Consider the following 17,252-nt stretch of genomic DNA (forward strand, 5'->3'; position numbering starts at 1 on the left):
CCCCCCCCCCCCCCCCAAGCCCTCCGTCCCCGGCCCGGCCCGCTCGCTCCCTCCCCAGGAACACTAATCGAGCGCAGAGAGAGCGCCGCACCGCCGCTCCGCCTCGCCTCCCGGCACCATCCTCCTCCTCCTCCTCTTCCTCCTCCTCCTCCGCCTCCCCCCGCTTTGATCTCCCATTGTCTGCCCAACTGAGCTTGGGGCGGCCCGCGGGACGGGCGAGGGCTTGTGGGGGACACAGGCACACGCGGCACCCCGCCGCCGTGCTTCCTCCTCCTCTTCCTCCTCCTCCTCCTCCTCGCCGTGCCCGCGGAGTTTGCAGAGCGGGGAAGGCCCCGCCGATGTCCGGGTGTCCCGTGGGTGCCCTTTGGGGCGCTTCCACAGGACGCTGTGCAGAGAAGGTGCCCGCGGCCGGTTTATCTCGGTGAGCTGCGCCAAGGTGGACGCGAAGTGTGACTCCTTCAGGGGCACGTTCTGCAAGATGGCCCTCCTGGTCTCACAAGGGCTGGGGGGGACACGGAACAGGGCTGGGCGAGAGCCATCCTTGTCACACTTGATCACACCGAGGCACTCGTCCAGGTGAGTTTCTCTTCCCACACCGCACCAGGAAGCTGTACTCTGCTGCAGAACAGCACAAGTTAAAGCAGAGTTCATCACATTCGTGTAGTCAACCCACACACTGACTCAACAAATTTTTGATCAAGTTACCTCTTGCTTCTATTTTTTTTTTTTTTTTTTTGCCAAAGACTTGCAAAGGCATTTCTCAAAAACGAAGACACCCCTCAATATGCTACTTTGATAAAATTGTTTTGGACCACTGTCCAGGAGGTATCCATTCAGAAAATGTCAATCTTCTTATGGGATTTGGATGATTTATACAGAAAGAACTGCAAATTCCATTTGGAGATGTGATTTACCCATCCATTCTTCGTGACCAATAGATCACTTCCTCCAGGCCAATGTTCTTCCTCTAGATGACTGAAAATCTGGTACTGGACTGCCAGATAGACACCTTTTCCATAGACAAAATGTCTGACACCTTCGATACTTTTGTAATTTCCTAACTAGCCTATGAAGAGTCTAGAACTGATTGGTCTTTAAACCATTTCTTGAGGTCTTGAAGAGCTGGACTTAACCTAGGTGGTAAAAGGGGACTGTTCAGTGACAGGATTGTTGACCCAAGTATGGATCTGTGTAAGAAGTGGACATGGTTGAGGTCTGTGACCTCTGTGACTGCCTTCCTCTTGACCCTGAGGTGAGCATTCAGTCGCAGTTTCTGGGCTGTCATCTGAATCCTTTTTGAGCTGTACACAGCATACCATTGTTGTTGTAGCCATCTTTTGAAGGACAACCTTTTAAAGTGTTCTGTAGTCATGTTTTGGCAAAGGATTGGCAGTAATGGTTGCTGAAGACATTACTTTGCTTGCGAGGCATAAGCATTGGATGCCGAAAGTTTTTTTTTTTTTTTTTTTTTTTTTTTTTTTTAACATTGTAGTCAAACAGATCCTAGACATTTTGTTCTTCTGGATGACTAAAAAGAAATTCAGTTCATCAGTACTGCTCTATTTTTAGTACTTCATGGAAACAACAAAAGCTCAGAGTTATTACTAATTTTAAATGTTTCAACCACCCTCCACATTTCATCTTCAGTGAAGGACATTCTTCTTTTACACGTATTCATTGCTTGCAGTGCCATTAATTCTTCTTTTTCTTCTTTGCCGCCTATTCTAACCTTTTGTCCTTGTTGCTTTATAAGACTTCTCAGGTGAATCAGCCATACTGTTCAAAAATACCATGTGATACTGCTGTGGTTCAAGCATCTGAGAGATACCAAGTTTTGTGACTGGTGTCAAGGTTTTGCATTTGGATTTTGTTACATTAAGTTCCATGATAGCTTGATCTCTTCTTGCTGTGTCTAGAAAAAGTCAAGTTGTCTGAAAGTTGTGTGTGGTAGATTGTCTAGATCAGCATTTCCTCCTAATGTTTTAAAGTGTTTCACACTTTCCTCACTGAGGCAGAATGTATCTTTTTTATCTGCCTTTTTTTATTAAACAATCTTTGTTGTTAAAATGACACTTTACAGCAACTTTGTAAAAGGCTTTATTTACGTGCATATCAATGTTTCTAGTAAAGAGGTTGTATGGAATACAGTTACTGAGCAGTCTAGGAAAAGTGAAAAGCCAGGCCTGTTTGAAATCTGAGAGTAGCAGGGCGTGTTCTTAGAGGTGGGTGAAACAGCCTTGGTTAACCCACTCTTGGTAAGAATCAGACAATGTGAAAAACACACAAGTTTTAGCATACAGTGCTTCCAGTTTGAAGAAGACAACTGCCTGTAGTGGCAGTCTTGGCAAATGTCGGGACAATCATTCTTCTATTTAGCAGAGTGAAGAATGTTTAAATTTGTGGACAAGGTACAGGTCATGGAATCACATTCAATTAAAAAGGTCATCTCCATTTCAATATCACCGTGTGCCACTGAAATGTCTATAAAGATCTTCACTGATGGTGGAATGGCTGAATTTGAGGTAGTTACGGTGTTAAGCCATAGCTGCCTAAAAGTTGGCATTAGTGAAAATATCATAGAGGTCTGTATTAGATGGCAATGGGTCTACACTTCCAGAATCTGCTCTGACCAAGGCATATTTGATATGCAGACATTTATCCACAAGATCATAACTCTTGACATTACGGTGACTATCAGGAACTTTTGATCAGTCATTTTAAGTTTGTTGTTGTTGTTGTTTAATATATATTTGGGAATAAAACTTGGAAATAAAGCATTTAGTAGTTGAGATCTAGTCAGTGTTTACCTGAAGGATTTGAAAAGGTGTGACTGATGATGTCAAATATGATGGTCTATGCTATAGATATTAACTTATGATCAAATTATATCATGGAATCACAGTATTACAGAATGTTTAGGGTTGAAAGGGACCTGTAGAGGCCATCTGGTCCAACCTGCTGCTCAGACAGGGCCACCTTAGAGCAGGTTGCCCAGGACCACATCAAAATGGCTTTTGAAGATCTCTAAAGAGGGATACTCCACGACCACTCTGGAAAACCTGTTCCATCACCCACACAGTACAGAAGTGCTTCCTGATGTTCAGATGGAATTTCTTGTGTTCCAGTTTGTGCCTCTTGTCCTGGCACTGGGCACCACTGAAAAGACCCTGGCTCCATTTCATTGCATCCTCCTTTCAGGTATTTATAGACACTGATAAGATCTTCCTTGAGCCTCCTGTTCTCCAGGCTGAACAGTCCCAACTGTCTCAGCCTCTCCTTGATCTTGCTGGTGGCCCTCCATTGGACTTTTTCCAGTATGTCCACATCTCTCTCATCCTATGCTACTTTTTCACAGTCAATGAAAAGCTAGCCAGCATAGTCAATGGAATTCAGGGCATGCTTCATCTCATCTTAGATAGCTGCCTATGTCTAGCCAGATGAATTGCACTCTAAATTTGATTGACTATGTTGGCTGAATTTTTCCTCATTGAATGTATGATACCTATCCTTCAACTGCCTAAAGAAAGGTAAGATGAATCCTACTCACATTTGTACAATTTTGTCTTTTTCATCAAAGACAACTGGATGATTTAAAACTCCATGTTAGCCAAACAACGTTGAAAGATTAGATATGTAGTATATAATATCCATTTGCCCCATTTGAGGGGCAATATTTTCACTTTATATTTTGATCCTATTCTTATTTGCCCTCATCTTAACTCCCAGGATATGGTTCATCCTTGTACTCTGATAGTCTCTTGAAATTTCTATCTCTCTTCCTTTCCCCACCTCTTTTTCATCTCTGTCTCATTCTCTTCTCTTCTAAGTGTCTTGGGATATTTAAATTAAAATAAACAATTACAAATGCTAGGTAAAATAACAACAACAAAACACATTTATTGAAATCTGTATCTATAATTTCAACACAGAGCTGGGAATTATGTTTCCCATTTTGTAGTAGGGGTGGCTTAAACAGAAATGGTTTCAGGCAGAAAGATGGTTAGAAAGATTTTTGTTTGTTTGTTTTTTTTTTGTTCTGTGACACATTGTGAAAAATGGAATCACCTAAAGGAATGGCTGTTAAACAAGATTCTTAAAGTGAAAGTCTAGAAGATGGAGTCTCCTTATTCTTTAAACTACTAAAACATGATTTGCATTGATCTGAAAAACATTGACTTTTGGATTAGATTAAGACAGTAACATAATCATATGTAAATAACTGAAGAAAACAATGGTAATCATTACTTATAGTAATAGATTACCAGTAATTTTTGTACATTTTGTTATCATCATATCTAGCTCTTTATACAAAAAGGCATAGTTTATTTCCCCAGCTTCTTGCTTTCAAAAATGTTAGCAGATGCTCCGCTGTTTTCTTGTGGACTTTAATAATTTTTGTTAACAAACATTATTTTTTCTTCACAATCTACCCATGAATTGAATTTGTATTGTAATCCATTCTCTACCCATGTAGAACTGAGACAAGAAATTAAAGTCAAAGTTGTCAGAGATACTTGCTGCTCCATTAAAAAGGCCTAGATTTAAGTACCTACCATAATATCATAGAGCCACAGAATCGTAGAGTCATTCAGGTAGGCAAAGACCTCTGGGATCATCTAGTCCAACATTTAACCTAGTATTGACAAGTCCACCACTAAACCATGCTACTAAGTTCTTCATCTGCACGTTTCTTGAAGACCTCCAGGGATGGTGACTCAAGCACTTCCCTGGGCAACCTGTTCCAATGCTTCACAACCCCTTCAGTAAAGAAACTTCTCCTAATATCCAACCTAAGCCTCCTCTGGTGCAACTTGAGACCATTTCACCTTGTCTATATATAGTAGTTTATACGTTAAAAGTAGCATTTTTAATGATATCAGTTGCACGTGTAAATACTTGTGCAACTCCATCTGGGTGCCCAACATCTTGAATTGAATCTCCAAAGATATATAGAGAAGACATCCTTGGCTATTATGCTTTAAATGACTTGCTTAATATCAAATTAAATCTCCGTGACAAAAGTAGGACTAAATTATAATCTCAAGGGACAAAATGCATCTTTTATCTATAGGACCTGCTTTTCTCTTCCTGCCTTCTCCTACCTCTTTCACTACCAGCCTTTCTAGTTTTGCAACACATGACACTGGAATCTGAAATACAACAGCTTCCATCATTACACAGGGACAGACCTAGCCCTGACTATGGGAGCCATGCAGTCAATAGTAATGGAAATCTGATTACTCTGTTTACATCTCTGGCAAATCTGTCTGCCACACATTCCTGATTTATTCCTAGAAGGTGCTCTGTGCCATGAATGAGACAAAAGCTCCATAGAAATGGTGATGTGAGTAGCTGATTGGAGCATGCACACTGACAGCAAACGTGTACAGGTATTACCTAACTTTCACAAAGTTAATCTTTAAAAGCCCCAAACTGGAAATATAAAAGAAAAGAAAAAACATCCTGTGCAATCACATTGTTCTACATTTCAGCTCACCCCATTGGTCAACATCAGAGCCTAGATGTTGACATCCACATCAAAGTTTTAGCTACTTCCTTGAGTGCCTTGGTCCTATTCAAACTGGTGCAATCTTACCACTGTAATGTAGTTTCCCTTGCCTTGGCAAGGATGAAAACCAGTTTACAAAACAATTCAGAAAACAAAATGCTACCTTAATGCTTGTGTTGGGATGGAAGCATGGAATGAAGGTGAAGAATGATTTTATCCTTACAGAACTCTTTAAATGGCTGATCAGCCATAACAGTTTGCTTATTCTCATAGTCAAAGTAATGATCATTATGAAGACTGCATTACCTGAAAATTAAATTAGGGAAAGTCCTCTTAAATGTTTGAAAGGAGATGCCATAAACTAAGGAAGAAGTAGGTTGAGAACTGATGTAAAAGTGGGTTCTGTTTCTGAAAGCTAGCCTTTCTATCCTTTCATCTAGAATCTCTAATTTTCCTTCACATGACTAAACACATTTTTAAAGTCATTAATATGTGGAGAGTATAGGCAGCTGAAATTATGTGCTTTCATAGTGAATACAAAGAACCCTACAGATCTTTAAGAGGTAGATATCCCAATACAGCTCATGCAGGAAACATTGAAATGTGTTCATGAACTATTTTTTTCCCCAGGTTATGAGTATGACATTTACAAGTTGATTTTTCCAAAACTTAAAAATCTTTAAGATTTTTTCTCAGCATGACATATCAAGCATTTTCAAAATCCTATAACCAGTGTTGACAAGAGAAAAGAGTCTTAGACCTAGTGACAAAATATTAGCTGTTCTCTGTGGTAAGGGCATTTTTAGATATTGAGAAAGAACAGGATATTCCTTTTGATAATTTTAGGAATTTTTCCTAACAGAAAGGAAAAATCAAAAGCTTGACTTGACCAAACTTTTTTTTTTTTTTTTTTCCTTTTTCTTAAATAACTGAAAAAAGGAAAACTGGAAAATGCAGAGGAAAGCTCTGTCCTAAAGCAATAGTAAGACATCATTAGGAATAAAACTTATGAACTTTCTGATCTAACAGTTTTTGCAGATCTGAAATGGGTCAAAGATCTATTTTTTTGTTGGTTTGTTTGTTTGTTTCAGTTTCAAGATTTAACCCTGTATTTTTCTGTGTCCAGAAGAATAATTTAACATGGTAATCTCGGCCTATCAAGTAGTGTTGTGATGTTTCAACTAGAGTTTGTGAGAGAATGGCACAGATGGTGATCCTTTCTTTCCTCCAGCTCATAGAAATGCAAAATATTGTCTGAAGATGATGATGAAGAAATAAACAGCCATGGGATCAGCTTCTTACGTCTGGTTCTTTGCCTTCCACCCCGTACTGGGAATATAGGTCTAAAAATGACCTACTAGTTCATTTCTCTTGACTGTCTAGGGGAAGGCTTTCTAGACAGCAGATTAAATTTAGATTTTGTGTAATCATCATAAAGTAGACTTATCTGTTCCACTGTAGTGTAGCCTAGTTCTACCAGTATATCTCACCAAAATTATATTAATATATAAGAATATTATTCTAAACAGTTAGGATTGGAGTTTGAAACACCGTTCTTACCAAAAAAAATTTTTTTAAAAAAGCAAACTGCCATTCAGCATAGGGAGGGGCAAGTAAAGCGTCTGACTTGAATCAGCATTAGACTAGAAATTTGACCATGAATTCAATATAGTCTGAACGTTGTCTTCCATAAAGGAAGAGCTGCAAAAGGTAAGGAACCTTTAGTGGGAGAATTAATGTAGTTTCTTGGAGGTGGTTCCTGAAGAGTTCCTTTTTGGGGGAAGTGTGGCCCTCTCAGCACATAGCTTCGTAAAATTGTGACAAAGTAGAAGAGGAAGTTGTCTGAATGCCCTTCATTTTGTTCCTTATCTTTTGTTGAAGTTGTCCAGAAGATTACTGATCTGACTGGTGGTTCATAGATGAGTTAATAACCTTTTGCAACAATCATGGTGATACAGGAGATTAAAATTATTGCTATAGTTTCTTGAGACTTATTCAGCATTGCCACTGGAAATAACATTTATTATATTTCCTAGGGATAGACTACGACAATATGATCTTTTAACATGGAAGCTTAATTCAACTTGACTTCTCTTCTTAGGTCAATTTACAGATGGAGGTTTTGCAGCCGAGAACTAATAAATCTGAACTTGCAGACTCATGAGATTTCCCTCTTTTCAGGTAGCCCTCACTAACAAAGGTTGGCGCATGCAGTCAGGAGCCTTGTTGCTTAGATTGGTGGCACTGGAACAAAAAGTTCCAGAATTTTGCCTGTGTTAGGATAGGTTGAGTTCTACTTTGCTCTGTTAATTAGCATCAGCTGGTAGCTGGGGATCTTTCGGTATCATTTTTCAAGTTTTGCTGTCAATAGACAAGGGTAATGCACTAGTAAACATTTGGTTTTGGCATCAAGCCTCTGTACCATCTTGAGCTGTGTTCATTGTCTTCACACAAGGAAACTGCATTGGCAAAGCGTGGATACATTTTTATCTATGTCTTTATACAATGCAATGGGAATGACTTTTCTTCTGGAAGGTCAAGCATTAACACAGGCACATGGCATATCTTTTATTTTGTCATTAATAACTTTTGTGTTGCAGCATAATACTGATTTTTCTTTAAAGAAAGAATAACGTCCAAAGCCATGTCTAATAAATCCGAGAAACTAATTAAATGTCAACCATGTTTGTGTATTTATGTCACATTGTACTAACTGAAATTCCACAACCGATCACATCTGGAAGGAACTCTTGCCATTAACCATTCCCTGTATCTACCTTTATTTTGTTTTACCCTTAGATCACTATGAAGCAGTAAGTAAAACGAGTGAACAAAGGAGATATGAGGACACTCCAGTGAGTACTTCCTCAAGGAGTCAAGTAGTTATTGAACTGTATTGTTGGCACAACCCAATAAGGAGAAGCTACAAAAGCTATACAAAGGAGAACATACTTATGAATATTGTTCTGGGGAAAACAAAAGCTCCAAGCTGAATTTTTTTAGGTGAAATATTCCTTTAAAGAATTTGTCAAGAGGCATGTATCCAACTTGAAAAACTGTAATCCAAATGGCCTAAATTTAGCAAAGATAACAATATAAAAGTGTCTTATTCCAGAAAGTGTCAAGCAACATTAACTGTAGGCATTGCTATATGTATTGCCCATGATAAAAACAGGATAACATAGCATGTAATGCACTCCCCAAAGATACAATCTCAGATCAGCACAGGCATGCATAAATACTACATAGTATAAAGATTTTTATAAAATAAATATGGGATGATTCCATTACTCACAAATAGCATAGTTATGAGTTAGTTATACGGGTCATCCCAAGTGAATACAGAAGGTAACATCTTTATATATCACTTCGTAGTGTTACATGCTTTCAATATAATACATATATCAGAGAGGAACTATGTGAAGTGTAGCTTTGAAAATCTGAAAAAGAGTACTATAATTGTTGTCTTTACCATTTGTACCTACAGTGGCCATTCTAATTAGCTTCAATGAACTAATTTAAGGTTCAGGCAAGACAAAGACTTAATACCTGTAAAAGACCACAGAACTACTGAAAATTATTTCTGCATACGGAAGCAGTTTTAAAGTGCAATAAAGGATTTTCTACAACTACAAAGGCTGGAACACTGGCACTTCCCAAGGGAATATACTTCTTACACAGAGCTCTGCAGAACGGCAAGGAAAAAAAAGTCAAACAATAAAAATATATTACAACAAGTATCACAAACTGGTTGTATTTCTATTAAAAGTATCTAAGTCCAGAGAAGAGAACAGGGACTGTTCATCTTCCTGTCTGTATTTAGAGAATCTGTCATGTGGAACACATCAAGGAAAATGGAGATGGTATCACAGAAGTAACCTTTCTGCTTCTGCATGAAACAGGAGATGTTGAGGGCTCAAGGCCTACTCCAGATCCTATTCTTTGTGTTGGTTGTTCTTTTGTATACTTGAAAGGTACCAAGGAAAATAATTGCTAAGTTTCATATAGTAAAAGGAAAGAGATTTTTTTTTTTTTTTTTTTTTTAATGTTTTAAGGACAAACTCCATAAGTCAGGTGATAAAATTCTCATTGACTTCAAAGGGCCAAAGTTTTAGAAAGCAGTTTCTAAATGTCAGCAAACATAATTTTACTAAAGGAAAGTATTCATTCTTGGGTAAAGAATGCATTGTATTCAAAAGGTGGTTTGTGTTTTGTGTTTTTTTTGAGTGTTTTGTTTGTTTATTTGTTTTCAGAGTTGTAAGTTTAAGAGCAGACAGTGGAATCACTATTATCTTTTACCAGAAACCTGACATGGCATTTTCAATGTTACAGGACTGGCTTCACCTCTGGCTCCTGACTTGTCTGATCCTGGGCTTGTGTTTGTGTGCAATCTTGTTCTTCTTTTATTTTTAGTCAGGAGGCAAGCACTATCTTGTATGTACTAATGCCTATCATCCTGCAGATCTGACTGGTTTCAGGCACCTGTTTTTCTTTTGATACTGACAAACTGCTCCCTTAAAAGAAGGCACCTTTATTTAGTAGTTGGAATAAAGCATGAGAGAAAAGGGGATTTTAGAAACACCAAAGAGCCTAAGTGCATATTTTATTTAATTTTGGTTAAGGTCCAGCTGGAATCAATCCACTTCATAGGATTAGGCAGGAATAACATAGTCATGCTGATAGTCATCAAATGGCTTCTCACAATTCTCTCCCCCCCACGCCAAGGACAGGCAACTTCTAACAACTGACACAATCAACTATGAAAGAGTATCAGGTCAAATAACCTGACTTGCACGGGTGAGTTTGAAAACCAGTGGGGATATCAATTAAAGTGGAACTTATTTGGGGAATACTCTCATCCACAGAAGGTTAACCCAGGTGTTTAGACGTATGTGTCTGTCACCTGACAGAACTGGGAAGTGATGATGTACCTCAAAACGTGAAAGTCAAATGTATTCAGTGTCTTGTATATAGTACAGAAACATCATATTAAAGACAGATCTAAATACAGCTTGAAAAATTATTCAAAGGCACACCCACATTTGTCAGAGTCACATTCTTATTACATTGTGTAAGAAGAAAACAATATCTGGCAAAAATAAAATAAACAGAGGCACATGAATGAAACAGAATTGGTTCCAATAATTTTAGATTTATCTGGTATTCTAAGGTCTGTTAAAATATGTGCTTGATGTTAGCAAGAAAATGTGACATCAGGAAATATACTAGTTTACTTACAGAAAGTTAAAGAGGAGAATATCTGTAACTATGTCCTTAACAGGATGAAATAATGCAATAGTTTTTGAAGATATGTATAGTTTCAAAGTCCTCTTTCCACCTTCGCATTTATTCTGTTCCATAGAAGCTTTTGCTAGCTTTCATCATGGGTATTTTTTTTCAGTAACATGAAAGACAATTGCATTCCTAATGATGAATATGTAGCAGTGAACAAAGTAAGTTGGTTTTAAGTAGGTTTATTTTCTGTCCAGCTGGTTGAGGAGAATTTTCAAACATGTCAGCTAATTTGGAATCTCAGGGATTGAAGGGAATTTATAAAGGTGAAGATTAACATCCAGCCTCTCTGCTATTCCTGGCAAAATGGAAAATATTTAATATATATATATCTGCTAATATATATCTGCTAATGTATATCTGCTAACATCCTTGGGTTTTGAAGAGCTGCCTGATGTAAGAATTTGTTTTCATATTTTAGTATTTTAAAGAAAAGAATTTTTATTTTCAGCAGAACATAAACTTTAAAGCGAGACACCTATGCACATACACAGACTTTCCCCTCCACTATAAATAGTCTTCAACATGTAAACTAACGCGCTGCTGATTCAGGCTTCCTGAAGAAATCCAATTTCTATTTAAATCTCATTAGACAATTATAAATGTTCCTGGGAAATAAAAACAAACAAACAAAAAGTCTTCACAAGGATGTTATTTCTGAAAACAAACCCCATTCCTGAAGAGACAAGATAACAATTCTATTCTTCAAGGGAATTTCTAGTTCTGGCTGTTAAGTGTCCACCAAGGTAAAGGTTGATAGGAGATTAAAAGATTTGGTTTACTGTGAATGATAAGTAACAATAAGATTTATTCCTAAGCACTCAACTAACTTATATAAAATCTGGAAGATCAGCATCTCTGCTTAATGATAATTCTTGTCATTTCTTGGGGTGTTTATTTTTAATTTTCTTTCTAACCTTGTCTTCCTTGGTACTAATCCTAAATTCCTGCCATTTGTGAAATAAAGACTGATCTAGATTTAGGCTTTGTTTAAAGTTGTCATCTCTTTTCTCATGCATGCTGCAGGAACAAGTGAATGGATCCCTACATTTTTTCAGGTACAGAGTTAAAAAAAAAAAAACAACAACAAAAAAAAAAACTAAGATTGGTGAACTTTGGCTTCCATTCATTGACAGTCCCAGTCAAATCCCATTATGAATAGTTTTCAGGCACTTCTAAATCTTGAGGACCTCATCAACCTCATCAATAAGGCACTATTTTTATTTGCTGGCTTTCACAACTGGCTGTTAAGTCTCCTTTAAATAGCATGAAATTCACTTAATCTTTTCACTCCTAAGTGAAATTCCATTTTTTTTGATTCTACACAGAACTTTTTTTTTTTTTTTTTTTTTTTTTTTTTTTTTCAAATGCAATTAGGGGCATACAAGTTCAGATACTTTCTTCTTATTCAATTTAGACCTCCTATCTTAAATAAGAGGTGATCATTATTTTGATCTCAGGAATGCAGTCCATTAAATTCTGGAGCTACTCAGTTACATGTCAGGATTCACCAACAATGCCACATAAGCCCCTTCTGCTACCACAGGAGATGTTGTTGCTGAGAAAGCATGTTTTAATTTAGTTTTATAACTGCATGTAGGTTAGAGAACATATCTGTTTCAAACCTAACTTAAGAATTCATAGTTGAAAAATCCTTTTCAAATCCATTCTGCTATAGATCATTAGTAAGGCTCCTTTCACACTGGATTTTTTATACTATAGGATGGCTTGAGAAACATGTAGTAGAGATTCCCAGCAGTGTCCGCACTACCAAGCTACTACAGACGTATGACAAAGAGCCTTGGCATTTCTGGTTTTCAAAGTGTCAATAATGTCAAATTTGATCTTTAGAGATTTTCTATTGATCTTTCTTTTCTTTTTAGACATAATCTACAAGTGTAGGTATGCAAGACATGTTTGGTGACACATTCAAACCAGATAATGCAATTCATTCACAGAAAATGATGACACTTGGCAAAAAAGCCTGTGCATTTTTTTTTCTGATACCTTCAACTGGAGTCTTTACTGATTCTGGGAAAGAGCAGTACCCACAGAATGTGCTCCTGGAGTGGAACTCAATAAGCCTTTCAAATGTGTCAAAACAAAACATTCCTTTCTAATTAAAGGAAACACTCTCTTGGAACAACTTCTCTAGTGGTAGAAACCATCTTCTAAAACCTGCTAACATTCACAGGTATTTCTACTATCATTGCAATGTGCATAAAGTAATGCTGACAACCTGTGTAGACTGGTGTTAAGTACTCTCTTCCCAATCTACAGGTAAGTCCAAAGCACTTTGCAACTTCCACAAAATTGTTTAGGCTGTGCTTTTGTTGTAGGTTTCTGTAATAACAACATATAAGGTGTTCTTTTGATTGATACACATTCAGTTGCAGTGATCCTCTAATGTGTAGACTGACACAAAACAAGCATATTAAGCCTATACCATTGATATAAATTATATAAATCATATATATATTGGTTTCAAAACCACAACAAAATGAATATCTTCCTCAATTAACACACTAGCACAATGCTCTGATAGAAAGGGATGCTAACCCACAATCCTGGCAAAGTGCAAAGGTATGCCTTTTCTTCTGGAATCAGTCTCATTGTTCAGTCTTATGAATGAAATTTCACTAAAGCTTAAGGTCTCCTACCTCAAGTTCATCTAGCTGATATTTGGCTCTAGAAATTTAAACTAATCAATAATTATCCAGATAAACTATTTCTTGCCATCTGCAAGATCATTGGAGAAGAGGAATACATCTACCAGCCTGATAAGATAATTCTCAGAGAAGTCAGCTCTGCAAACGCAGCTGCCATTCTGCTACAATCAAATTCACTTTATGCAAGTACAAACTCTCCAAGTACACATGCCTGTACAAAGGATATCTTTCCTCCCTGAGTCTGTTGATTTTGATCTAAATTACCAAAGCAAAGCCCACTTCCTTTAAAGACAGAGTGATTGTTACTTGGAGTAATTTCTTGCAAGTATTAGGCATTTTCTCTAGTCAAAAAGTCTCTATTCTCTAGTCTCCAGTCTCTATTTAAAAAAAATATATAGAATTCACACACATTCTAAGCACAGCTACATGAACTGTGTGCATGGAATTTCAGGTAATTAATATTTAGAGTTATTTAAATAAGCTGGTTAGTACTGACTTTTCCCCTTCTCCCTCAGAGTGAAAAAGAAAGTACTATTGCATTATTCTTAGTGGTAGAGAGACGTTATAATGAATACAATACAAAGAGTTCTTTTAGCTTTGCAGGTGCCAATAAGCAACCCCAAGGGAATATTCAAGAATCCTTGCTGTGTTTAGTTTTATTACAGGAAAACTGTATGATGTAAGTGCCTTTCATTTCACTCTCTTTCAGCTATGGTACTTTTAGTTGTCCTGCTTATACATACAAAACACCCATGGCTCTTTCTCCCTTTTCTTAGAGTTTTTTTTTAAGCAGAGACTCAAAACAGCTTGTATACTACTTCACATGCACAGAAAACATTAAAAGAATATTATGAAAGTTTGCTAAGTCAAGAACTCTTAGTTGCCTTAATTGGACACTTTTATAGGCATTATGATACTGTCTTTAGTTATACAATGACTTTTTTTTTTTTTTTTTTCTAAAGAGCAATATTAACAGTAGCATTTCTTCATTTCAGAATGCTTATTTAACACAGATCTTTCAATTTTCAGTTTTCTAGAGAATTAAACAAACAAACAAAACTCCAAGGTATGTTTGTGTGGCATCATACAGATTGCAGTATTATTGACAACTATCAGGGTTGAAATTTTTAGTTACTGAAAGGAGATGGCTGCCATTTCAGTTAGTATGTAGCAGTTAGTAATAGTAAGCTGTCCATCTCTATGTGGTTGACAAGTAGCACAGAAAGAGGGCATCATTTCAGGGTTGGTGTAAGTAGATCTAGGACCAGACAGTCAAAAAAACAATGGGACTGGCGGTGTTCCCTGCATTCCCATCTGTCTCTGCTGCAACTTCCACCATTTTAACTTTTGTTAGTATGAGTAATCATGTAGCAACACTATAAATCAGACCAGCTTGCTGATCTTACTGAAGTCTACCCCTGCAAAATACTATCTAGTGCCTGGTTAGATCTGTGAACTGCATCAACTCTTATTGTGGGTCCGCAGTCCTCAGTGCTGAAGCAAGAAAAGGCAACCGGAGGCAGGAGAGAACGCATGTTCATCCTTTTCAGTGACAGTGTGGTCTTAAATCAACTTAAACCAAATGTAAAGCCACATATTGAGATGCCTGCATGTTAGCGATTTTCATGAGTACTTGCCGACGCAGAAGAATGTTAACAGTCAAGAAACATGGGGTCAGGTCTAAACACTGCCACAGTGTGCTCTGCTAGGCAGAGGTTTTTTCTCTGTTCACCATGGCTGGCTGTTTACTGTCCCCATCCACTCAAATCTGTCTTTCAGGCCTTTGTTTTATTTATAATCTTAGGATGGTGTCTCCATTGTTGACTTGTTGTCAGCTAATATATGTCTTCAGTTCCACGATTCTTCTCGCAACTCCAGCCTCCCCACTCCCCAGCTCCTGTTCTAACCAGTTAATATTGACTGTGCCTCACAACCAGTTTCCTGCCCTGGTGAGTGTGCTTTGCCATTCCCAGGCTGCTCTTGTTCCCCACACCCTTTTCTGTTTAACTCTATTCGAACACATACAAAATCAGTCTCTTCCCCCACTCCCACTATCAATTTCTACCAGCTTTTTGTCTGCTTCCGTGCCATCTCCCAGCCTTTCATCCTCCAAACCAGAATTCTTGGTCCAGTTTCTTTATGTAGTTAGTCTCAGGATCTCCTTCTACTTTCTGTTCTGTTTCAGCCTTCCTATTCCCTCCCTATTTTTGTCTCAAATCTCCCTTTCCTGAAGGTGATTTCCTTTTCTCAATTTGCCAATAAGAAAAACCTGTTCCCTGGTCCCCAAAGTCTACCCCAAAGTTCCCAAGCAATATGTTTCTGAGCTTTTGCTACATATTGCATTTCAGACATTTCTTTTTCTTTCCATGTTTCATATGAATTGTTTCCCTAATACTGACCTGGCAGTATAAAAACACTGAGAACACAAAGAATGGTCTTCCTGGGTTTAACTGTTGCCTGCTCCACAGTTAAAGTGCACAGTTAGAGCACTCTACAGTGCTCTACAGCAACCTGGAGAGGCAGTGGCAGGGATTTGCCAGCTCAGCACATGAGTGTGGAAAAATTCCTAAGAGACTGTGGCTGTCAAATTATGACCAAGCACTGCTGAGCACATGCAAAGAATGGGTCTCATGACAGACTTATCATTGGCATAGTTCATCAGGGAGATTACAAAAGGTTCATCCCTGACACAGATGCTATTTTATTTATTTGCCAATTGTTAAGACCTTCATCCACATCATTAAACAATTATGAGCTTCTCGAAAAAATAATTTTAGTATTTTAAGTAGGATCACAACAATAAAAAATGCATTTAAAAAAAGGCATAACTTAACAACTGGTAATCTATTTGTTAGGTCCCTCTGAATAAAACTGAGAAAATAATACATTATATATTATACATTTTTGCAATGAGTTTTTTGAAAAAAAGCTTGTCCATATTCATCTAAACTTGTTACTATAATGGTGAGAGGGAGACATTCCTTTAGTCACTAATAATGGTTATTTATTTTGGAAGTATTGTATAGCTGTTTGTCACAACGAGTTAAATACTAACTTATTTTATTTATATTTGCATAGCTGAGAATACACAGACTGTCATTTACTGCATTTCATCTGAGATGGTTTCTTAAAAAGCATCCTGGCTTCTTCAGATCTTGTTGACTTGAGATTACCTGATTATCATGTTTATCTACGAAGAAGAAAATTACCTTTTACACCAATTAGTTATGTTTTTACTTGCTATATAGACATGTAACATAACACTCACTCAAAAGGAAATTTCTTACTTGGGAAACAAAAGAGTGCTTATTTTTGGTAGCCTGATAAATTATAGCTTATGTGATATTTTCTATTAGAGTCTCTCTAATGACCTATAAACCTATTAAATAATTTAAGACAAATTTTACAGAAGGACAGAATTCTCAGAGCTCCCTAAAATGTAGTGGAAGTCAGCCGCAAGGAGGTAATCCCATCATATTACTGCTGAGAAAAAGTCATGTTTCTATGGTGTGGATTTTTAGGAATAAAGGACTGAAACCAATAGAGAAGCAAGCTTCTTTAGTACTCCCCTTTACTTTAGTGCTCATGAAAGAATTTCTACATAGCTTAATGCACATCTTGAGTTATAGAAACTAAATTTTAAAATGTTATCTTTGCTGTAGGCTGCCACAGTAGTGGCATGACATGCTCCATTACTTTTTTTTTTTTTTTTTTTTTTTTTTTTTTTTTTTTTTCCCCAAATGTTTTATGTTAGGTGTTAGCAGGATTTTTAAAAAGTTGTT

The 17,252-nt window shown here is 37.3% G+C and overlaps 1 protein-coding gene and 1 long non-coding RNA gene across 5 annotated transcripts in view; both read right to left on the reverse strand.

Moving 5' to 3' along the window:
* CDYL (chromodomain Y like) overlaps positions 1–730 on the reverse strand; it is a 107,585-nt gene extending 106,855 nt beyond the window's left edge. Inside the window, exon 1 of one of the 3 annotated variants that reach the window (XM_035316611.1) lies at positions 706–730. Coding sequence is in view for 1 of the 3 variants with exons in the window: in XM_035316609.1 (XP_035172500.1) it covers positions 569–651 (83 nt within the window). In the remaining 2 variants the exon portion in view is untranslated. Of the gene's footprint in view, positions 1–117; positions 144–568; positions 667–705 lie in introns of those variants that run through there. The other 2 variants (XM_035316609.1, XM_035316610.1) reach the window with 2 other exon arrangements.
* A 1,369-nt stretch (positions 731–2,099) lies between these two features.
* LOC118161352 overlaps positions 2,100–17,252 on the reverse strand; it is a 47,279-nt gene continuing 32,126 nt past the window's right edge. For both annotated transcript variants that reach the window (XR_004747962.1, XR_004747963.1), the window contains 2 exons: positions 5,673–5,815; positions 2,100–2,251 (listed from right to left, as the gene is read on the reverse strand). This is a non-coding gene — a long non-coding RNA (uncharacterized LOC118161352). The remainder of the gene's footprint in view (positions 2,252–5,672; positions 5,816–17,252) is intronic.

The sequence above is a fragment of the Oxyura jamaicensis genome, chromosome 2 (genome assembly GCF_011077185.1).
Source record: "Oxyura jamaicensis isolate SHBP4307 breed ruddy duck chromosome 2, BPBGC_Ojam_1.0, whole genome shotgun sequence".
Taxonomy (NCBI): domain Eukaryota; kingdom Metazoa; phylum Chordata; class Aves; order Anseriformes; family Anatidae; genus Oxyura; species Oxyura jamaicensis.